Raw genomic sequence first — 24852 nt, 5'->3', positions numbered from 1 at the left:
AAGTTCCCGTTTTCCGAATTTAAATTCCTCCTTCTTTTCTCGGGGACTTAAAAACCTCCCTTCTTCTACATCCCACCTTTCTTATAACGTGGGTTCGATCATTGAAAAGCGGAATCGTGGGGATTCACGCAATTAACGAACTAAGAGCGTTCGTAAGACTTCGGACTAAGAGCGTCCGTAAGCATCGAATTTTGACCATATAAACATCATTGTTTCGGTCTAATCCAATTATTCTTGGAAATCGATTTCTTGGTAGCATAGCTCGGAAATCTTATTATTAGTTGTCGTGGAAGTTTTAAACTCCGAAACTAATATATTTCTTCTTCTTATTTCAGGATGTCGAAGCCAAAGCTTGACTTTCCTATACTTGACTCAACTGGCTCGGAATATCATAGTTGGGTCACAGATGTTGAGAACCACCTCACTTCAAAAGGGATCCTACCCGTAATTCAAGCACCAAATCCCGACCTCATATTTGAGCGTACGGCTACAAATAATGCCACCGCTCTCATCTTGATGAGACGCCACATGGATAAATCACTCCGATTGGAGTACATGGCAATCAAGGATGCTAGGGAATTATGGGTTGCGCTAGAAGAGCGTTTTGGTAATATTCAGGATACCCTCCTCCCCGACTTGAAAGTTCGATGGGGCAATCTACGATTCGCCGACTTCAAGTCTGTAGCTGAATATAATTCAGAAGTTCTACGCCTCAAAACCATGTTGGGGTTCTGTGGACAACCTGTCACAGAGCAAGAACTAATTGAGAAAACTCTCTCCACCTTCCCCGTCTCAGCTATTTTGCTATCAAAGCAATATCGAACTGAATTCAATACTGGACGGATCACGAGGTTTCATCAGCTAATTAATATCATGTCTGTAGCTGAAAAACATGATAATATCCTCGTGAGGAATTATAATTCAAGGCCTATAGGAACTAAGAGCGTTCAAGAGGCGAATTATAATCATGCACCCAAAGGAGGGCGCAAGGAGCGGAACCCTAAATTTAAGGGACACAACGGACGTTTTGGTCCATACAACCGCCCTACAAAGGAAGGAAACCGCCAAAATGGAGCGGGAGCACGTGGCAACAAAGGCCAACGTGGGAGAGGGGGACACAAGGCCGCCGACCATAGGGGTGGCGCCATTGTCCATCAAGGACGTCAATCTCGTCCTCATGCACAAGATGCATCTCAATTCAAGGGAGGAAATCGTAATGATGCATGCCATAGATGTGGATCTATTGAACATTGGTTCAAGCAATGCAATGCAAGCAAACAATTAGCTGCACATTACAAGGCATATAGAGACTTCAAAGAGCATGAAGCCTATTTGGCCGAAGGAGAAGAAGAAGATGGTGATGATGCCAACGTCAATCTCACCATAGCGGACTTCAAATCTGACAAAGAATTGCACAAGGATGCTGCAGATTTTGATTAGTTTAGTCCTTATTTTTATTTCCAAGAATTATGTAATGGCAATATGCCTTAGTCAATAAAAGACATTTGGTATAAATTCTATCTTATGTGGCGCATCTAATTAAATATGATGTCTAGGAAAGTAATTAAGATTAGTGGTACTTAAGAGAGCTTTGCTCCACCGACATCTTTCTCTACTTCCCTGGTCCTATTTGATTGGAGTTACCAAACGGATAGAGTGACTACGATTTGTCTACGATTTGATTCTTATGTTGGATTAGATTTTGGTCACGAAACTTTGATGTAATCATTGGCTATTATTAATAAAGTATCGATTTATTTTCAATTCAATGTCTTGGACATATTTTAATTTCGAACTTTATTTTTCAGTATGTTTCCCGGAGAGCTAGAATGCCTCGTGGATAGTGCAACTACACATACCATCCTTCGAAATAGGCAACTATTTCTATGGATGACGCCATCTCGATCTTCCGTGACTACGATGGCTGGATCATCTCAATTGATTCATGGTAGAGGTCCAGCCCAATTTATGTTGCCAAATGGCACAATTTTAAATGTCACCGAAGCTCTTTATGCTCCCAGGGCAGGAAGAACCCTATTGAGTTTTAAAGATATAAGAGCCAATGGTTTTCATGTGGAAACACATTGTGAGAATGGACAAGAGTTCCTTTGCATCACCTCTAATGACTACGGACATAAACGAGTCTTAGAGAAACTTATGTGTCGCTCTAGTGGGTTGTATGCAACCACTATTCGAGTCATTGAATCCAACCATGTCATAAGAGATGATTTATGGGATTCCGACACATATAGGCTTTGGCACGACCGTTTGGGACACCCAGGTCGTGACATGATGATCCGTATATTAAAGACTTCACACGGACATCCCTTTTTCCGAACGAAAGGAAGTAAAACTCGAAATTTGGATCAAGGAGGAGCACCTACGCCTCACGGCGCCTTCCCCCTCCAAGTCCGGCCACCACTAGCCGGCGCCGCCATCCCCCTGCGGCTCAAGGGTGGCTTTGACGCCACCTCTGCTCCCCTGACTCAAATTTCTACTTCTAAAGTCAATTGTGACTTCATGGCTCAACCAAAATCCTCATTGGTTATTTCTAAAGCCCATTATTCGTTCTGCAAAGCCTGCTCTTTAGCAAAGTTAGGATCGAGACCATCCTATGCAAAGGACACTAAAGAAAATATACCATTCTTGCAAAGAATCCAAGGTGATATTTGTGGACCTATTCAACCATCATGCGGACCATTTCGATATTTTATGGTATTGGTTGATGCATCGACACGCTGGTCACATGTCATGCTATTGTCCACAAGGAACGCTGCATTTGCTAAACTCCTAGCACAAATAATTAAGTTAAGGGCTCACCACCCTGATCATCCTATTAAGTCTATAAGATTAGACAATGCTGGAGAGTTTACATCAAAGACTTTTGATGATTATTGCATGTCCATTGGGATTGATGTTGAACATCCTGTTCCTCATGTTCACACCCAAAATGGTCTCGCAGAAGCCGCCATTAAACGACTACAAATGGTCGCTAGGGCATTGGTAATGCGCACCAATCTCCCTATTTCTGCTTGGGGCTATGCAATATTGCATGCAGCTGTGCTTATTCGTCTGAGGCCCACTGCCACTCAACCCTTCTCTGCGTCCCAGATGGTTACTGGGTATGAGCCTAATGTCTCGCACTTACGCATATTTGGGTGTGCAGTTTATGTGCCAATTGCGCCACCACAGCGCACCAAAATGGGTCCTCAAAGACGATTAGGCATTTATGTTGGATATGATTCTCCAACGATTATCCGCTACATAGAACCCTTGACAGGCGATCTCTTTACCGCTAGATTTGCGGATTGTCACTTCAATGAGACGGTCTTCCCGTCGTTAGGGGGAGATAAGAACATCAATGTTCAACAGGAACGACAGGAATTGTCGTGGTCTGTCCCCACTCTGTCTCATCTTGATCCCCGAACCGCACAGTCCGAAATTGAAGTGCGGAGAATTCTCGATCTTCAGAACGTAGCAGAATCGATGCCTGATGCGTTTTCTGATATCGCTAAAGTGACGAGATCACATATACCTGCTGCAAACGTGCCTGCAAGGATTGATGTCCCTAAAATTAGAGGACATGACGCCACCTCAAGAGTACTTGAGCATGGCGCCAACGTCCCTAGTGATGGTGACGTTGTGGCTAGGCCCACGGCTCCCGCCAGGAAGCGCGGGAGGCCCATAGGTTCGATGGATTCTCGCCCAAGAAAGAAAGCGAGTTTGGCACAAAATAATCCATTAATCATCGATGTGAATAATCCATCTCATGAGAATATTCCGGATTATGGTTATGTCCAAGAGACATCATTGGGGGACGCTCCAATGTCAGAACCAACTCCAGAGAATAGAGAGATCTCCATAAATTACACTAGTGTACATGAGATGATGGATAGAAATTCTATGGCGATTGATGATGCATTTGCATATCATATTGCAAGAGGAATTATAGAATATGATGATATCGAACCTCGCTCTGTTGAAGAATGTCAACGAAGAGCAGATTGGCCTAAATGGAAAGATGCAATCCAGGTTGAATTGGATTCACTAACAAAGAGACAGGTATTTGGGCCTGTAACGCAGACACCCCCAAGTGTAAAGCCTGTTGGCCATAAATGGGTCTTTGTTAGAAAGCGTAATGAGAAAAACGAGGTGGTTAGGTATAAAGCCCGTCTCGTGGCGCAAGGTTTCTCACAACGCCCTGGAATCGACTACGAGGAGACATATTCTCCCGTAATGGACGTTATAACGTTCCGCTACCTTGTCAGTTTGGTAGTTTCCGAAAAACTTGACATGCAGCTTATGGATGTGGTTACAGCATATCTCTATGGGGATCTAGATTCAGAGATATATATGAAGGTTCCAGATGGACTTCAATTACCCAAATCAAGTGGCTCTAAACCACGGAGCGCGTTTTCAATAAGGTTAAAACGCTCACTATATGGATTAAAACAATCCGGGCGGATGTGGTATAACCGTCTAAGTGACTACTTGATTGGGAAGGGATATATTAACAATGAAATATGCCCATGCGTGTTCATTAAAAGAACAAGTTCCGGATTTGCAATCGTAGCAGTTTATGTCGATGACATGAACCTAATTGGAACTCTAGATGAGTTGAAGGAAACTGCTAAATACTTGAAATCCGAATTTGAGATGAAAGATCTTGGGAAAACACGGTTTTGTCTCGGTTTAGAACTCGAGCACCGTAGTGATGGGATTTTGATCCATCAGTCTGCATATACTCAGAAGGTCTTAAGGCGCTTTAATGAAGATAAAGCGAAGCCTGCGAGTACTCCCATGATCGGCCGTAGTCTTGAGCCCGGAAAAGATCCGTTTCGTCCAAGGGATGAGGACGAAGAACCATTAGAGGCCGAAGTGCCCTATTTGAGTGCAATAGGCGCATTATTGTACTTAGCTCAATGCACAAGACCGGATATCTCATTCGCAGTGAACTTGTTAGCTCGACATAGCTCTGCGCCAACACGCCGCCATTGGATTGGTGTAAAGACCATCTTTCGATACCTAAGAGGTACGATTGATATGGGCCTATTCTATCCCTACAGAGAGAAAAGGAATGACTGAAAGTTGGGATCGGACCCCAAAAGGCAAAACGCCCCCGTCCATGGAATGGCCGCCGGCCATGTTGCCGCCGCCGGCGCCGCCGCCGCTCATGGTGGCCGGCGTCCTCCTATCTCCCTCCATCAAAACGACAATGATGTCTTGATGGGTTTTGCTGATGCAGGGTACCTCTCTGACCCTCACAAAGGTCGCTCCCAAACAGGTTATGTCTTTACCATGGGAAGCACTGCGATATCTTGGAGGTCTACGAAACAGACCCTTGTTGCTACTTCCTCAAATCATGCAGAGATTATTGCTCTACATGAAGCTGTACGTGAATGTGTATGGCTAAGGTCTGTAATTCGACACATTCAAGGAAGTTGTGGTTTGAAGTCTACCACGGATGAACCTACATGCATTTATGAGGATAATGCAGCTTGTATTGAACAAATGAAGTTAGGTTTCATCAAGGGCGACAACACCAAGCATATATCGCCTAAGTTCTTTTATAATCAGCAACAACAATCACTTCTAAAGATTGAAGTGAATCAAATCCGATCAGAGAATAATGTAGCGGACTTATTCACTAAGTCGTTACCTAAATCCACCTTCGAGAAACATGTGAAGAGCATCGGATTGAGAAAGTTATCCGAACTCCCACGATTGTAGCAATCAGGGGGAGACATCGACATCAGGGGGAGTTATGATGTCTACATGTTCGATCTCGAAGAGTGAAGGACGTGTTGTGCTCTTTTTGTCCTTCGACCAGGGTTATTTTTATCCCACAGGGTTTTTGTTACCTGGCAAAGTTTTTAACGAGGCAACGGATGAAGCGTCACCACCAAGTTTGAGCGGCACAAGGGGGAGTGTTGAAGGAAAATCAAGTTTAGTGTGCCTTATCAAACTAGGAATAGGAATAGGGGAGAATGTTCTAGATTTCCCAATCCTACACGGATTGGTATTCCTTGTATCATTAGAACTAGTACTTTGTAATCCCTATATATAGGGCTCCTATTCTCAATAATATGTTACACAATTCTCTCTACATTCTCTCGAATCTCTTTTTCCTTAAACACAAACCTAAATTTCGTGTTTTAATTACCACAAATTTTGCCTAATACCATTTGGTCTGTATTGCTGGTTAATGGTTACTTTGTAAGTAAAAGATCCTGAACTTTCTGCTGTGAACTTGAGATTCTTCTTCTTATTCTCTCACTCGATTAACATTATACTGTACAGCAACTCTTCATGGTATAGTTGACATCAGTGATAGCAGATCAAGAGTTGAAAGAGAACAGTTGCTGCTGATGAAACCAGTAGCTTGAGAAATAAACCAGAGGCGAGTCAACTTCAAATTCAACACTGTTGGCATGTCACTCTACAAGCTGGTCTTGTCTTTATTTTCATCGGTTACTAATATGGATTACAAGTCACATATGGTTATCCGAATACGATCTGAATCCTATAATTTGCCTAATGGATTACAATTTTTAGCAGGACTTTCTTATCATCATTGCTCTAACGGATAAAATTCAATAGGTAAATTCATTAGCTACTACAACATTGATGACCATAATTCATTAGCTAAAACTTCAGCAAGAAAGTTCGTATCTCCATGGGTCCAAGCTCAACAAGAAGAGTTGAATTATTTACAGGTCCCCCTCTAACTGGGATAGGCTCTGTGTCATTACCTTCAACTTTCCATTCCATCCTCTTCATCTCCGACTTGTCTTGGTTTGCTGACAAGCTCATCTCCTTCACTTCCTTTATCTGAAAAAATTTCACTCACCAGCAATTGCATCATTTAGTAATTTCCCTACTGGACCAGTTAATACCAGTGTAAACACATGATATAAATACCATTTTTCCTGTAAACATCTTCTTCAGTTCAACTTTGGTTAATGTCGAGTACTCAAGGGCTTCAGCTGCCTAACCACACCAACAACATGGAAGAAATGAATTATTTTGCCAAGCTATTTGAGGCAAGAAAGAAACTGCATTATCGATTTCATTGTAAGACCAATGGTGCTAATGTAGGAACTCGAGAGTTTGCACATATTTACATTCATCTTTGGTTCTTGAATTCATACACTCATTAGGGAAAAAGTTCTCATTTTACCTCATATAGATGTGCTAGACGGACAAGTACACTTCCATCATCCAACTCCTGCAAAACAATTTTGTGTGTATAAGCAAGAGAGAGCACGATATGACAAGCACTCAATTCATTTCTACACAAATTTACAGTCACCTGAAGAGAAATCAGCGCTACATTGGGCGGCAAGGCGTAATTCGAATCCATTGTAGATGCTTTTGTCAAATGAGATGCAGTCCACTTCTCCAATTTCTGAACACTCATAAACTTATTATAAGACTAGGAGCTACTATAATGCTTCACAAAATCTGTAACATATTTGAGTCATACCTCATGTGTGAAAGCCAAAACAAGTGGAGAGTACACTTCTTGGCCAGTTTTTCGGCGCCAACGAGCACCTTCCCCTACTTGGTTAATGTTCACATAATAATTCCCTCGTGTTGTAAATCATTATGGCTATATCATGTAAATAGATATAGGGTAAATCATTATGTTGTTATAGGCTTACCCTTTCCATGTTTTATGGATGACTTTAGGAATCCTTGTTTTATGGAGGACTTTAGGGGTCCTTGTTTTATGGAGGACTTTAGGCTACATGTTCCCTATCTTCCACTATATGTAGTCCATTTCTCATCCATGTTATAAGGATGAAAAACAGAAAATACTACACTTATTATCTGCATCTAAACTCTCTCTCTCTCAAGTTCTTAGAAGCAAAGCTCTCTCCATTTTCTGAAACACTTTCTATGTTCCTTTTACAACACGTTATCAGCACGACTAGCTCTAGGATTCGGATTGCCGATCGACAAGAGAAGAGGTGAATAACTCTTGGGTTGCAGAAAAGAAGAGGTTCATCATTCAATCAACATCAATCTACCAGCTCTACAACCAAGTATGTTTTTCCAAGCAAAAACAGATTTTACTGTTTCAGTTTACCTTCTGTCCTCTGTGTTCCCGTATTTATTTAAAATAGTAATTCAACTCCAAAATTCACCAAATTTTGTATGCTAGAGCCTCTGTGTGTTTACTGCATCTCTATAATTTTTCATATTTTTCTGGGTTGTTTTGGTTGGGATTTTGGTTTGTTTTTCGACTGCTATTCAGTAGAAGCTGCAATCACGATTTATGACTTTTATTGAAGCATCTAGTTTAACTTAATCATCTATGAGAGACACTTATTTCTCTTGCACTATAATTGGCATAATGGAATGAGTAAAAGGAAAATCAATAGCTTTTTAATTTAGCTATTAATTCATGTATATTGTGACAAATATCTATAAATACTTGTTTGGACTTTGTGATAATGATACATCTTTCCTTCATTATTTATTATGATAATGTTTTGTGGTGTTACCTGCTCATATTAAATTTAAATATTTTACCCGCTTAAATTCTTTGCATTAGAATATATATGTGCGGAATGCAGGTACTTAACGAACCGGAAGTTCACACACATAAACATTGAACCAAAATTTCATACATAAATATTGAACCAGAAGTTCACATATAGTATCGAACCTGTAGTTTTGACAACACTGAAATATTATGAATCTTTCCAAGTAGGCTCACCCAATTCGATGTGATGTCTAGGCAAGATACAATGAGGTTGTGTACTTAAGAGAGCCTCGCTCCACCCAAACCTCATATTCTTACCTGGTCGTATTTAATTGGAGTTACCAAAAGGGTTGAGTAATAACTTTTCATTCCTTGGCAGACCAGCTTGAGCCCAGCAGGCCCACTCTCCCTCTGCGGGACCTAGCAGCCCAGCAGGCCTCACACACCATTTAAATTACGCATGAAAGGCCGGGTCACAAGCCCGCAGACTAAGCCCGATAGGCTTCACTATCAAGCCCATTCCTTTGGTCCAGCAGAATCAAATAAAAGGAAAAATGATTTGATTCTACTGAGATTTGAACCCAGACAATGTACATGTCATTATGGCTATTGCAAATAAATTCACCATATTTCATATGTGTAATTAATTGCCAGAAGCATTTATTCACATAATTGTGTGACAATTAATATGTTATATTACTAGCATGCAATTAATATCTCAATTGATTTGTGATTTCCATTTATTCAATTTGTGAGATATTATTTCAATTTGCTCTATTCAATATTATTGTGTTACTTGTCTAAATTTTCGCACTAGAATATATGTGTAGAAAATGCAGGTACCTAATGAACTAGAAGTTCTAAATGAACCAGTAGTTCATACACATATCGAACTTGTAGTTTCGATAATGCCATTTAAGAAACTTGAAGTTTCCTTCATAAATTCACCACACATGATAAAACCAGTAGATTTTACATGTTTAATCCGATTTTTCATACCATGTTATAGAACCTGAAGTTCCTATTAGTTGCTTATGGACGATATTACCCAAAGCACTAAGATTATTTGTTCCTTTCCTGTAAGAAATACCAAATCTCAACAAACTTGACTTTGTTTCTTTGGAGGTTTCCGGAAGAAACTATCTAAAGTGGTTCAAGATGTGATAATTCATCTAACTGCAAAGAAGATGAGATCAACAATCAATGCTAACAATGTCGTCATTGAGGCTTTTAATATGAGTGCCATAATTTTCAAAGGAAACATATGGAGAAAACACTCCAAGTTGAGTATCCGATGAAGAGGATACACAGATTCTTTGGGTCGCTCTAGAAGAGCACTTTCACCATCAAATGACCATTTTTTTGCTTGAAGCAAGACATGATTGGCAGAACGAAATTAGCCCATATGACCGTCTGCCACTTGGCCAAAGCCCAAGAGGCCATGTAATCAGGCTCCACGTGGCCAAGGCCCACGTGGTAGGAACCATGATGCCATAACTCAGCAAGCCCGAGTTGAAAGGAACACTGGTCCGGCCCGCTGCCACCAGAATCGATCAGCATGATCTTTGTTATCAATGTGGAGGAATTGACTGCTGGTCCCGCACCTGTTGTGCGATAGCCTAAGCAGTAGATGAGTATTACGCCAGTCGCAGAACTCGAAATACCAACTTTATTAAAGGGTCATTTTCTATCGATTCCACACTAGAGATCATGGATTTTCAGGCAGTTACTGAACATACCGAGGATTAGAACTCGAAGACATGGGTATAATTGGCCCCTTGTGCCATATCTATTTCATCTTAATGAATGAAACATCTTCGGATTTTGGTGATTTATGTTTTCAATTATTTTGGATTATAGAAATGTGGTTATGTTCGAATATATTTAATTCAATAAATTTATTTATACATGTGATCCATTGAATTAAATAAATTAATAGGCATATTCTGTGGGGAAGTTTGTTGTCTGGTTAAAAGTGCTATTACGCACACCATACTCCGAGATCGGAGATATGTTTCAAACTTATTGCCCATGCATACCTCTGTGACAACCATATCAGGCCAATCCAACCTGATAGAGGGCTATGGCAAAGCCCACTTTATGTTGTCCAATGGTACTGAATTTACCATTAATGAGGCCTTATATTCTCCACGTTCCAGAAGAATGTTATTGAGTATTAAGGATATTCGAACCAACGGTTATCACGCTGAAACCACTGAGAAAAATGAGTGTAATATCTTTGCATAACCTCCAAAGTGTGTGGCCAGAAGCGTACATTGGAGAAATTGGAATCTGTTAGCTAGAAGCTAACCAATTCGAGCAACTACTTGCTATGGCATGACCATTTGGGACACCCAGGTCAAAGTATGATGCACCGTATCCTCAACTTATCACACAGGCATCCCCTTCTGAATAAGGGTCCTGTGTTTAGTAACACATTATGCCAAACTTGCTCGATCGTTAGGAATGTTAAACTCTAGACCATCATGTGCAAAGACTAGTATATACACACACCATTTTTCTGCACAGAATGCAAGGAAAATTTGTGGATCTTTCCAACCACCATGCGGACAATTTAAATATTTCATGGTTGTGGTTGATGTATCGACAAAGTGATCACATGTTACACTATTGTCCACAAGAAAATGCTGCTTTTGCTAAACTCTCGCCCAGATCATGAAATTGTGGATCACCACTCGGATTATCCCATAAAGTCCATAAGACCTGATAATGCCGGAGAGTTTACAGATTGTCACTTTGATGAGACAGTCTTCCCGCCGTTAGGGGGAGATAAGAACGTTACCGTTCCTGATGAACGACGTGAATTGACGTGGAATGTCCCCACTATGTCTCATTTCGATCCCCGAACCGCACAATGCGATAGTGAAGTGCGGAGAATTCTAGATCTACAAAGTATAGCCCAAAATATGCCAGACGCTTTCTCTGATCTAGCTAAAGTGACGAGATCACATATACCTGCTGCAAATGTGCCTGCAAGGATAGATGTCCCTGTAGGACATGTCGTCCCAGATGGACGAGGTACGACCATAGCGGCTAACCAGTCATATGTCCCTGCCCAGAAGTGAGGTAGACCACTAGGTTCGAAGGATTCCTATCCCCGGAAGAGGGTAAAACCAGCACAAACGAATCCACTAGACATCGCGATCTCAACTGATCCATCTCACGAGATAATTCCAGATTATGGGTCCGTCCTAGAAGAGACAACGTTGGGGGACGCTCCAACGTTTGAACCCACTCTCGAGAATAGAGAAATCTCGATAAATTATGCATGCTTAAGTGAGATTTGGAATCGAAATGAGATTATCATCGATGATATATTTGTATTCGCGGTAGCTACCGAAATTATAACTAGCGATGACATCGAACCTCGCTCCGTTGATAATGTCAACGTAGAGACGACTGGCCAAAATGGAAAGAAGCAATCCAGGTCAAATTAGATTCCTTGACAAAGAGAAAGGTGTTTTGGACCTGTTGTTCCTACACCTCCCCATGTTAAACCTGTAGAATTTAAATGGGTATTTATAAGGAAGCGTAATGAGAAAAATGAGATTGTGATACACAAAGCTCGTCTAGTGGCGCAAGAATTTTCTCAACGCCCTGTGATTGATTACGAGGACGCGTATTCTCCCGTAATGAACGTCATAACGTTCCACTACCTTATCAATTTGGTAGTTTCCGAAAAAACTGAATATGCAGCTTATGAATGTGGTCATAACTTATCTCTAGGGGGATCATAATACAGAAATATACCTGAAAGTTCCTGAAGAACTTAATATACCCGATGCAAATAGTTCTAGACCACGGAACACGCTCTCCATTAGTTTTGAGGCGTTCACTTTATGGATTGAAACAATCCAGACGGAGGTGGTATAACCGTCTAAGTGAATATTTAATCAGGATGGGATATGTGAATAATAAACTATGCCCATGCGTGTTTATTAAGGAAACAAGTTCCTAGTTTAGAATTGTGGCGGTCTATGTCAATGACATGAATTTGATCGATACTCCTGAAGAGATCAAGGAAACCGCAAAGCACCTGAAGTTGGAATTTGAGATGAAAGGCCTTGGGAGAACAAATTATTGTCTCGACCTGGAGCCCGAGCACAGTGCAGATGAAATTTTGGTCCATCAACCAAATTACATCCAGAAGATGTTAAGATGCTTTAATGAGGATAAAAGCAAGCACACCCATGGTCGTCTGAAGTCTAGAGAGAACCGTATCGTCCTGCAGATGATAACGAAGAGATATTGGTACCAGAAGTCTCATATCTAAGTGCAATAGGCGCATTATTGTACTTGGCTCAATGCCCTAGATAGGACATCTCATTCGATGTGAACTTGTTAGCTAGATATAGCTCTGCGCCAACACGCCGCCACTGGAATGGCATGAAAGACATTTTTCCGCTACCTTAGAGGTACAACGGATATGGGCTTATTCTATCCCTACGCATCAAGGAATGGATCAAACCCCCTTGATCCTCAGAATGATGCTCGCCTTGTTGGATATGCTGATATAGACTATCTATCAGACCCGCACAAGGCACGTTCCCAAACTGGTTATGTCTTTACCATTGGGAATACTGCAATTTCTTGGAGGTCTACGAAATAGACACTTGTTGCTACCTCTTCGAATCATGCTGAGATACTAGCTCTTCAAGAAGCAGTATGTGAATGTACATGGCTAAGAGCCGTTACAAAGCATGTTCGAAGCACATGTGGACTGCATTCCACCACTGATGAACCAACCATTATCTACGAGGATAATGCTGCTTACATAGAGCAGATAAAGACGGGTTTCATCAAAGGAGACAACACCAAACATATTGCACCGAAGTTCTTCTTCAATCAGCAACAACAGGAGCATCAGAAGATTGAAGTCAAGCAGATTCGATCTGAAGATAATCGTGCAGACCTCTTTACCAAGTCACTACCAAAGTCTACATTCCAGAAGCATGTTCAAGGTATTGGTCTACGTAAACTATCTGAATTACCTAACATGTAATTTTCAGGGGGAGTCGAAATCAGGGGGAGTATCCCGAAGCATATACACTTGACCATCGTGTACTCTTTTCGTCCTTCGTTCAGGGTTATTTTGTCCCACTGGGTTTTGTTACCTGGCAAGGTTTTAACGAGGCACATCTTTAGAATGGTCACCCCACTTATACTACATCCTGAAGATGCTTTGATTTGACATATATGCATTTGCTCATCTTTTCCCTTCGACCACGGGTTTCTCCCACTGGGTTTACCGGGCAAGGTTTTGGTGTAGCAAATCTAAATGCATCCCTCTCGTAGACATACTACCTACTTATGATGCTAATAAGAAGACTCCACTTATCTCCGAAGCTGTGATATTACTACTCCACACTCATACGCGTTGTGCTCTTTTTCTCCTTCGACCAAGGTTGTTTTTTTTCCCACAGGGTTTTTATTACTTGGCAAGGTTTTTGATGAGACAACTTAGAAGCGCACAACCCATGCAACACTATTGACATGAAATATCCAAGGGGGAGTGTTGTAAATCATTATGGCTATATCATGTAAATAGATATAGGGTAAATCATTATGTTGTTATAGGCTTACCCTTTCCATGTTTTATGGATGACTTTAGGAATCCTTGTTTTATGGAGGACTTTAGGGGTCCTTGTTTTATGGAGGACTTTAGGCTACATGTTCCCTATCTTCCACTATATGTAGTCCATTTCTCATCCATGTTATAAGGATGAAAAACAGAAAATACTACACTTATTATCTGCATCTAAACTCTCTCTCTCTCAAGTTCTTAGAAGCAAAGCTCTCTCCATTTTCTGAAACACTTTCTATGTTCCTTTTACAACACCTCGAACCTGATTATATATATACAAGATCAGTCAATTCTTCCTCATCAACCGGGTCCAGCTCTGGTTCAAACATTTCAGTAAACTAGCTAGAGTTCTGAAATAGGATTTATACCATACCGTTAGTCCTTCACATACACTATTTCCATTGATACACACTGTTTCGTCAAGGGCTTCCTCCAATCCTTTATGATCATCGAAGAGCACACGCCTTGTAGTAAAACAGCAAAAACCAGATTAACATGTTGATCACAAAAAGAACAATTACTTTACCTGAATGCTTAAATCAGTAAGCCAAATTCAAACCTATGGAGCATGAGCTCCAGTTCTCCATCTTTAATGCTAGCTCCTCCAGTGGCACGATCTACCAGGACCGAAAACTCATATTTCTTATCCGAGGTAAATATGCCAAGATTTAACTGAGGAAAAAAAAAGACTGATGAGTCGATAACTATCATCAGTAAAATCACTTTAAAGTACCATTTTTACAAACAAAATAGGTTGGAACTTTGAACTTTATCAGTTAAAGAGAATTACTGGATAATAATTTCCTGCTACAGGTTGGTTAACCAAAAGGGACCAGTCGGATCTATAATCTCGAACCTGCAAAACCATGATCAGCACTCAAAATACTTTACAGAGTTTAGAACACCTCTGCAGCATTGATATAACAAATTCATGCATATTTCTTTCAAGAATGTCCTGTACAATATTTTTAGCGAAAGAGAAACTCTGGGAGTTACCCGTTTTATGAAATCCCTTCCATTTGAATCAGTGTAGAACACCTTCTCTGTGGTCATATTAGTTGTCATTCTAGTGATGACCTCTCTTCCAGTATAATCTTCGGTGGGAATTGGACCGATCTTCAAAATAAAAATGTGTCACAACTACTTTAATATAGTCTATAGAGATGATACTATGCATGTAAATCACCACCCAATATAAACAGAGTTGAAATAAAACTCATCAAATTAAAATGGCAGATATAGACTCACAGTGAACTCAACTTCCGCGTGCTGTTTGTCCCTGTAAAGTCTAGTGACCTGATATACAAATGCAAGCCCAGATTTATCAAAATGTGGTTTACTATCTCCAAAAACAATGGAGAGACGACTAACATAAACAAGTTAGGCTAATTAAGGATCTCAGATACCAGAAGAGTTCCAACTCTCTGACCTGATAGATCCATGAACTGAACTCTTGGTGAATCTCATCGACTAGTGGTCCACGAAAGACCTTCAAGTTTACCTGTTCAATAAACTTTGCAATTTAGAAATTTATGGTGAAGAACCATGCATAAGTGTTAATGTATAGTACATTACTATAGAATTATACAAGTTGTGACCTGTGATTATACACATATATTCTCCTATACTGAAATTCAGTGAACTGAAAATATTGAAGCTTAGGAATCACATGAAAAATGGATAAATATATGGCTTACTGATCTTGACACAATTTTTGGAAAGGACTCGGGGCGAAAAATGTATGCACCAGAACCTGTTTAATGGATAGCACAACTGCTTCTCAGTAAAACAGGAACTCCATCAATACAAATTAGGTAAGTGAATCACAAACCTGGAATTTCTGAGCTTGAATTATACCAAAGGAAGCTCTGCTGAATTGGTACATCAACCTAGTGCAAAGATAGATGTAAAGTTAAGAACATTATGGAAGTAATGATTGTGTAAAGCTGCTGTTTGACAAATGTGAAACAACTTACTCCTGTTTTGGAATCATACATCCGTTGGAGTTGTCCAGAAGCAACAGAAAATGACATCTTCAGGTCTCCAGGTCCAATTTCAATGGTCTCATTCTGTGGACTATCCATCACAGAGAAAAATCCATTTCTGTTTTTCCCTACAGAATTTTTAGCACATATTAAAGCAGATGAGTTTAGGCTACTCTGTTTTAGCTGAAGCAGAAAGAAAAAGAATACACACATCTACCTCTGGTAGCTCGTCTAGAAATGAAGTATGTGTTCCAACCAAGTGGTGGCACTGAGACTTGAAAGATCAGCCAGAACTTGGGAACTTGTTTTGATGACAGTCCCAAGTATGCTTTTGTATAGAAATTTCTTATATTTATTGTAACATTATCCAAACTTACAAACTGTGCCTCAAGAGAATTACCGAGGGAATCTTGGACAGCAAGATTGGCATCATTAACCTGGTTGAGATTTTCACTCATTTCATGTCAAATATGCAGGAAGGGAAAGGCAAGTTATTTTTTTAATCAAATGAGATCCAAAACTTGCTTGGCAAGAAACCGAAACATAGTGTACATACTCACAGGTATTCTAACATTCTCAGTTCTATTCCATCCAAGAGGGTTATAAGCCACTACAACCTGAAATCATTGAAAGAGAATGAAGAAAAGAATCTCACTAGCACATGCTCCACAAGGTCATAAAACAACATACTTACCAAACTCTTTCCTTCTGGTATCCCTTCCTCGGTTGGAGGGCAATAACTGATATTGAGTAATTGACACTGCAAGTTCTAGAGAATAGTTAGTATAGCCACAAAAGGTACCAATTGATCAAAAGAGATAAGAAGCACATTAAAAAATTACCTGGCTAAAAGTCAATGCCGGGTCCTTACATTGCTCTCCTGATTTACCTGTAGTTAGGCATGATAAAGCAGCACTGACAACAGCTTCTGCCTATAAATGTCAATGTCACGAGTTTAGCCTTCAAGAAGAATAGGAAACTCAGAAGGAAAAATTTACAGAAAACGTAGCTGGTGACCTCAGAGGCACCAATAGACAGGCGCTTTGCATAGTCACTTGTTGTGTGCTGTTTAGAAGTGCCTGTGACTGCATCGTGGTGCTGCGCAATTCCTAAAGCATCTCCAAGGCTAAAAGTATTTGGACCAGTTGACCTTTTTCCCACCAGAAATTCTAGTTGCCTTGCTGCCTATCTCACACAAGCACTTATGCATCAGATGCTGGTTTCAGGCTCCCGCATACAGAGTATACAGAAAGGAACTACAAGATTTTGATGTCATACCAAGTAGTAGCCACTCAACATTCTTACATATCGCTTCAGACTGGGGCGACTAGTAAAAAAGCCAGTCCAATAAGAGTTGACCACATCTGCATAACTGTTAAACAGAACATTGGCAAGGAGTGTAGCGATAGACAAGTAAATAAATGCTATATTATAAGAGAACAGGTAAAGAAAGGAATAAAACTTACGGAAAATAATCATCGGTTTTCAGTGGCCATGACTGATTTGCTGCATTTTTTGCATCAGAATATATTGATGGGGTAGAGTACAATGCATTAACCCGACCGTCCTGAAAAAATAACACTTCTGATTATGATGCATATCAAAGTGAAGAGGAAGGAAGATCATGTACAGGATTATGATGAATCCCCACAATACAATCATCATTTTGATAGAACTCCACCTTATTAACATAGTGAATTAATTTGTCCATTTCTTTGAACCAAGACTCAGCATATTGGTACTCGAAATCACCACCCATTGTCCACATAATGTGATTTGTCCTTGTCACATTAGCCTGTACATAAAGAACATTCAAGCATTTATCACATCCTGGCTTCATCTTTCATCATTCAGCAAAGGATTAATAAAAGATAAGAAATTAAGCTAAATAAAAAACAGAACAAGGAGAGAAGATTTACCTGTATGACTGCAGCATTAATAAAATCATGAACACGCTTTTCAACATTGGAGTCAAAAAGTAAAGGATTATCCTGCAGTTTTATCATTTAACAGATTAGATGATACATAAATCAGCAAGAACATCTAATGTCTAATGGGAGTAGTAACTTTTTGTGTAACTATAACCTGAATAGGGATGAAGTCACCATTGATTTCAAAACGGAAACCTGGGGGTGGACCGTAGTGAACAGGAAAGGCATTGGCAAAAATCTACAGAGGATCCAGAAATTTGTACAGTAAGCAATAAAATACATTATTAAATATAAAGGGAAAAGAAATGGATAATGTAGGGTTAATTTGTAGTTTTAAACCTGAGATGAAGAACCAAGCGTTCTGGATCCACGCCATATAACTTCAAGAGACTTATCTCTCTTTCGCTTTTCTCTGTCCTGATAATCAATCCTTGCAAAATGTACAGAATCAAATCCAAGCTGCAACAATGCCGTAACTTGTAAGACTCGTTAGTCTGTAAACAAGCATTATGCAATAGAAAGCAGTAAGTGAAAAATGTACAATGCAAAATATGTTGGTTATGATCAGCCAGACTACTTGCACATACATTACAATTAGTACACTAAATTGATTTTTTAACAATGAAGCATTGTAGATGCAATATAACACATTGTGTACCTCAGCTCCGAGCAAGTAAGCCTGCACAGCAGAGTGTCCAAATGTATCGATTTGCCATCCTGCTCGGGGGGCCTTGTTGAATTGCTCCTTGATTGCATGGTGACCTAGTGTCGTCTGGTCAATCATGTCTATGTAATGGCATGTTGCTTCATCATGCATGCACCAACCACCATTTCTATGCATACACATTTGTATAAGGCTTAACAACAGATCCAAAATCCAAACACCAATAAACAAGTTTTCAAAACAAGTTGATTGCTAGAGGCATACACAAACTCTAGCTGCCCGGCTTCTACTAGCTTTCGCACTTGTTCTTGCATTTCCACAGTTTGTGTTAACCACCATCTTTGAAAAAATGCCTAAAAGTTCATACTAAATCATATCAGAAAACAGAAGGAAAAAAAAAACGCATAAACTCTTAACACAATGTACGTAACCCCTACAACCATACCATCTCAGCAAACACAAATTTCCTATTCGGATCACGAACCAACGATTCCATGACAGAGTCCAACACATTCTCTATACATGCAGCCTAATTACACAACAAAAATAACACATTAGTTCATCGACAATTCAAGTAATTATTCCATTAACAAAATATATTTGGACGTTTATTTGTAACCTGAATGCTGTTGTTTGATCCAACATAGTACTGATCAACAGTCTTCAACCATCCAACGTCGTCATGGGAGTGTGCAACCAAATGAACATTTAGTTTGCCTTCCACCAGACCACTCCTTGTGTTGTACTTCACAAAACCGCCATTAACAGCTTTGTTACACAAGCAAATAAGAACAACAACAACAATAACAATAAGCACATGAAAAGCTGAGGCCACACTGCCCTTCTCCATCTCTAAAACCAAAAATCGGCGTTGTTAGGTAAACGAAGACGATTGAGGCATCGATTGCATTAGCCGGCTGGTCGAGTTTAATTTATAGACAGAGGGAGTGAGAGGCTAGGGGACTCATGCAGAGCTCCTCTGATTTCTATAATCTCAGGAATTTGTGTAAATTCAATGACGGGATCTACTTTTGGTGAATAGGATCTATAGTTACTAACTGAGCTCAGACGTGCTTTGTGGAAAAGAGTTCCGGTTATATGTGGAATGTTAAACGGTCACTCTTGAGTTTTGACAGTCAAATAGCATGCATCTGACTTTATGTTCATGTTCAAATCTCTCTTCTTCTTTTTTTTCTTTTTTTTTTTAGTTACTAATTCATCCTTGACCAATCAACCACAGAGTGCGTCTCCCCCCCTTGTTGGTGGTAATGTAATTATAAGTGTATGATTCTATGAATTCCTTCGTTTGACTGACTTGTAGTTATACATGGTAAAAAAGTTAAACAGTATACAGAGGCCAAATCAGATGAACAATTACTCAATTAGGATTTGGGGTTTACCTACTAAATCCTAATTAAATGCTAGTTAACTTTTCTTTGGTTTCTTTGCGTGTCATATACAGAGAAATAAATTTGGTAGTATAATCCGACAATTTAATCAACAATTCAAATATCTAACTGAAAACAATACTGTATATACTTTTAATGCTGAAATTTTGAGTACTCCGACCACCTCTCAATAAGGTTTTATATCGAGTAAGATTAAACCAGACAAACCACTTGATTCGGCTGTACAACCTATTTTCAGAAAGCAAGAGAAAAAAACCACAGGAGCAGAGCTATAAATATTCTTGTTGTGAAAAGAAATTAAAAAAAAAAAAAACAAAAAAAAATTACCAAAAAAAAACAGTTAACCGGTAAAAGCGCGGGAACACGGAACCGCCACGTCAGCGTCCCATTCCGATCACCGTCTTCGAGAACACGGAAACCCCGAGGCCCCATCTTTGTCCCTCTATTTCCCGAAACCCTAAATCGAATCGATTCCCCATTTTCCCTCATTTTCTCTTCTTCACAATTCGAAAGTCGAAACCAATGGAGTGCCCCAAACCTAAACCTAATCGGGTACGCTTTCAAGAACCAATGGAGTCCCCGGACCCTAATCGGAAGCCCAAACTGTACCCGGAGGTGGTCCAATCCAACCCGGACGTCCCCTCAATGTCGAACCCGAAACCCGAACCGTCGGCCCCAAGTCTCTACCCCTCCCTCGACATGAAGGACCTCGTCGAGGATCTATTCCCGGAGAATTTATCATATTACGAAATCCCGCCGGAAAATCAATTCCCCGATAGCCCGACCTGCCACGAACCGCCGTCGGCGCCGCCCGTCGCCGCCGAGGAGGTCCTCATTAAGATCCCCGGCGCGATCGTTAACCTAATTGATAAGAACTACAGCGTCGAGCTCGCCAGCGGCGACTTCTCTATCGTGCGGCTCGTCCAGGGCGACGACGTCGTTGCGATCCTCGCCCGTGTTGACGATGAGATCCAGTGGCCGCTGTTGAAGGACGAAGGCGTGGTCAAGCTCGACGATTCGCATTACTTTTTCTCGCTGTACGCGCCGGAGGATCATGAGTCGTCGTCGCCGGCGCCGGAGTCCGGCGAGGATGGGAAGACGATGGAGAAGGAGGAGAAGAAGAAGAAGAAGAAGAAGGAGAAGAAGAAGGATGAGAAGAAAACTAAGGAGGCTGATAATTTCTTGAACTACGGATTGACGATTGCGTCGAAAGGGCAGGAGAAATTGGTGAAGGAATTAGATGAGGTTCTGAAGAGTTACAGCAGTTTTTCGGTGCAGAAGGTTTCGGAGAAGGCGAAGAAGAAGGGGGAGGCGTTGGATAGTTCCCTGGCATTGGAGACGGCGCCGGCGGAGTTGAGTTCGGAGAAGAAGAAGGAGATGAAGGAGCAGAGCGCTGCGTATTGGACCACATTGGCTCCCAATGTGGAGGACTATAATGGGAGTGCTGCTAAGTTGATTGCGGCCGGGACGGGGCAGCTGATCAGGGGGATTTTGTGGTGTGGAGATGTCACGGTGGAGAGGTTGAAATGGGGAAATGAGGTTATGAAGAAGAGGATGGAGCCGGGTTCGAATAAGGAAATCAGTCCCCAAACCATGAGGAGGATCAAAAGGTATAAGATGATGACCCAATATCTTGTTTTGTGTGATTGTCTCTACTATTTGGATTCTCTGGCTGTTTGATGCAACCATTAGTCCTGTTTTCCTATTGCTTAATGAAAATGTCTTGTTCTGGTTGTTGTTTCATTGATCGGATGGATACTAGCTCCACATTTTGAATATTTTAGGGAATTAGATGTTTCTTATGTAAGTTGAAATGCACTTTTTTGTTGCAGCTAATGCTTTTGAGGCAGTTATTATTAGTCAAAGATTATGAATTTGATTTCATACTTGAGGTCATGCTGCCGTAATTTTCACTTGCGTTTGTATCTTCATATGTTATTGGAGGATGCAGGGCAGATATTAGTTGCACAGAGATGTTTGGACACACCTTGTTATTGTTCCAAGCCATATGTCTGTGGTTAAGGATATCATTTTCTAGATGAGTCTTTAGGGTCTTTTGCTTTTCTCTTTTGTGTCAGCAGAATGGTTTGAGCAAAGATCTGATCTTCACTATTTCTTCAGGGCCAAGAAAGTGAGCAAAACAACACAAAAAGTAGCAGCCGGTGTCCTCTCTGGGGTTTTGAAAGTTTCTGGATACTTCACAGGTGCGGTGGTGAATTCCAAAGTGGGAAAGAAATTCTTTCGTCTTCTGCCTGGGGAAATTTTGCTTGCTGGGCTGGATGGATTTTGTATGTTTCTCATCTCAATTCCTGGATTTCTCTTGAAACAGATGATACTTGTTCTTCTTTGTCCTTTTTACTTTTCCTTACAACTTCTTATCTTAATCCAACTCTGAATGATACACAGAGTCTCTTTATATCTGTGTAATTTCAATGTTGTAGATAAAATTATTGGTCTCCTTATGTCATAATAATGCTCGCCAGGGTTCATGAACATGTTTATAAACTATGATTGATTGGTGAACATAACCTATTTCTTAGTATTCCACAAATATTCATCTTTGAGCCCTCACTGTAAAAGGGTGGGATTCGTTGGCATCTTGAGAGATCTTTATACCATTATGCGCTATCGGTTACCATGCATTAAGCTGGAAATGTCTAGATATATTGGAATGCAGACTAAGATCCAAACATGCCACCACAGGCGATCTATTATGTATTCTTATTGTTTTCTGTTTCTGTAATCATTATATGACCGCATTTTGATCAGATGGGAGAACTTGTCTGTTGTTGTGGTAGACTAGGGTTGCACCATGTCTAAGATATTCTTTGTTACTGGTGATTATCCAGCCTCAATTGTCCACTAATAAGTTGTGTGTTTATTTCATAGTCTACTAATTGCTTGCCTTCTTCTTCTATCAGGTAAGGTCTGTGATGCTGTTGAACTAGCCGGAAAAAATGTCATGTCAGCATCATCTACTGTTACAACTGAGCTTGTCTCTCACAAGTAAGCTTCTTCCAATACATGCTGTAGGGTAGTGTAGCTGTAAATGAAACAAAGAAACAATATATATTAATGCATTAATTAAGAAAGATGTTGGTGGGTGCTGGTTTGCATTGATCAAGAGTAAATGATCCACTGATCCAGCGTTACTTCACATTAGGGTGCATTAACCAAGAGTAAATAAAAATTTGTGTTTGTTTGCGTTAGCAAGTTATCCCCAGTTTTCCCAACTCATGTTTGTTGCTGGCATCACTGAAGGCGTTCTCTGTCTACATGACCATATTTTTTGTGCATCATAGTTGTATGGCTTAGTTTATTAGATTCAATAAGTGGTATTTCTGCTCATATCTGTTCTGCAGATATGGTGAAGAAGCAGGTAAGGCGGCAGGCGAAGGGCTTGATGCAGCAGGACATGCCATAGGAACTGCATGGACTGTTTTCAAGATCCGAAAGGCAATGAACCCGAAAAGTGCTTTCAAATCCACCACCCTAGCCAAATCTGCTGCCAAGGCAAAAGCTGATGAGGTAAGGGCAAAGAAGAAGTAACTGGTTATCAGGAATCTCCTCATTTGTATAGAACTAGTCAGTCCAAAGTTTTTCTTCCCCCATTTTTTTCCCAAAAGGAACCCTTTGTTATTGTTGTTGTACTATTGTAGGTGGAGTGTAGATATATGTTATCTTTGTAACTATCTTCTATTCATTTATGATTGATACAAATGTTTCCTTAGTAGCACAAATCCTCAGGACCATAGATTGAGCTCCTGCCCTTGTGAACTTGTGTCGCTACAAAATCATCATATAACATTAATACAGACACATACCTTTTGAAAATCCAAATTATTAGAGCTAAGACTACACAAAACCCATCTCAACCATGCCAATTTTTCATGGTAAGTTGGGAGGGGAGTTTGGCAAAAGATCTGATGCATCACAATTCGGAGATCTGATTTATACCAAGTCAAGTCACTCAGATCTTATGCTACGCCAATCGTTGATATTAAACAGATTTGGAGGGATCTGATGCATACCAAGTCAAGTCACTCGGAGCACATTGTTCCATCCTTACCTAGAAAGAAGCACAAAATGACTGAAAATGATGATTTTGTTTAAGGAAAACGGAAATTAACACACAGAGAGAGAGAGAGGGTAATGTTGCAGAGAGAATGGAGATTCAAGTGTATTATTCATCTCCCAAAGGAGTGTATTTATAGGAGTACATTTGTAGTGTGAATGCTCAAAGAGAAAACCAATTTTGTGACATTCTTCTCTTGGTTGGTGACATTCTTCTCTTGGTTGATTGAGGGCTGCAGCTCCACATGGTGGCTACAATGATCATAATTGCCATGCTTGTTGCCCTTTGGCATAAAGCATGTTACATAAGTCTCTATACCTACATTATACACTCAAGTACCATATTTATACACTCAAATACCTATTACATGATATAGACATTTATACTATGACTCATACTATGACTCATACAACATGACTCATACAATATGACTCATATATACTACAACACTCCCCCTTGGATATTTCATGTCAATAGTATTGTCTAGGCCTTGCGCTTCTAAGTTGCCTCGTTAAAAACCTTGCCAAGTAATAAAACCCTGTGGGAAAAAACAACCTTGGTCGAAGGAGAAAAAGAGTACAACGCGCGTTGAGTGTGGAGTATGTTTCTGGATACTCCCCTATGTGCCGCTCAAAACTCGGCGGTGACACTTCATTTGTTGCCTCGTTAAAACCTTACTCGAGTGTAAAACC

General features: G+C 40.3%; 1 protein-coding gene, 1 long non-coding RNA gene and 1 pseudogene across 2 annotated transcripts; 2 read left to right on the top strand and 1 right to left on the bottom strand.

The window, feature by feature from the left end:
- Positions 1-6264: 6264 nt before the first annotated feature.
- LOC133727184 (alpha-mannosidase-like) lies at positions 6265-19495 on the bottom strand (annotated as a pseudogene).
- LOC133727183 (uncharacterized) lies at positions 7635-9234 on the top strand. Its single transcript, XR_009855046.1, has 2 exons — positions 7635-8048; positions 8871-9234. It is a non-coding gene; the product is annotated as an uncharacterized LOC133727183 (long non-coding RNA).
- A 943-nt stretch (positions 19496-20438) lies between the features above and the next one.
- On the top strand, positions 20439-23919 carry LOC133716584 (protein EARLY-RESPONSIVE TO DEHYDRATION 7, chloroplastic-like). The gene is made up of 4 exons (XM_062143278.1): positions 20439-21695; positions 22207-22373; positions 23007-23091; positions 23448-23919. The coding sequence occupies exons 1-4, from the start codon at positions 20608-20610 to the stop codon at positions 23632-23634; spliced, it is 1527 nt and encodes a 508-aa protein (XP_061999262.1). The 5' UTR covers positions 20439-20607; the 3' UTR covers positions 23635-23919.
- The last annotated feature ends 933 nt before the right edge of the window (positions 23920-24852 follow it).

Source organism: Rosa rugosa, chromosome 1, assembly GCF_958449725.1.
Source record: "Rosa rugosa chromosome 1, drRosRugo1.1, whole genome shotgun sequence".
NCBI lineage: Eukaryota > Viridiplantae > Streptophyta > Magnoliopsida > Rosales > Rosaceae > Rosa > Rosa rugosa.
This window is presented reverse-complemented; position numbering and strand designations above follow the sequence as displayed.

Excerpts from the sequence above, each read along its gene's own strand:
- LOC133716584 (XM_062143278.1), top strand. The coding sequence starts at position 20,608 with ATGGAGTGCCCCAAACCTAAACCTAATCGGGTACGCTTTCAAGAACCA. Across the intron at positions 21,696-22,206 it reads ACCATGAGGAGGATCAAAAG|GGCCAAGAAAGTGAGCAAAA; the intron begins GTATAAGATGAT and ends CTATTTCTTCAG. Across the intron at positions 23,092-23,447 it reads ACTGAGCTTGTCTCTCACAA|ATATGGTGAAGAAGCAGGTA; the intron begins GTAAGCTTCTTC and ends TCTGTTCTGCAG.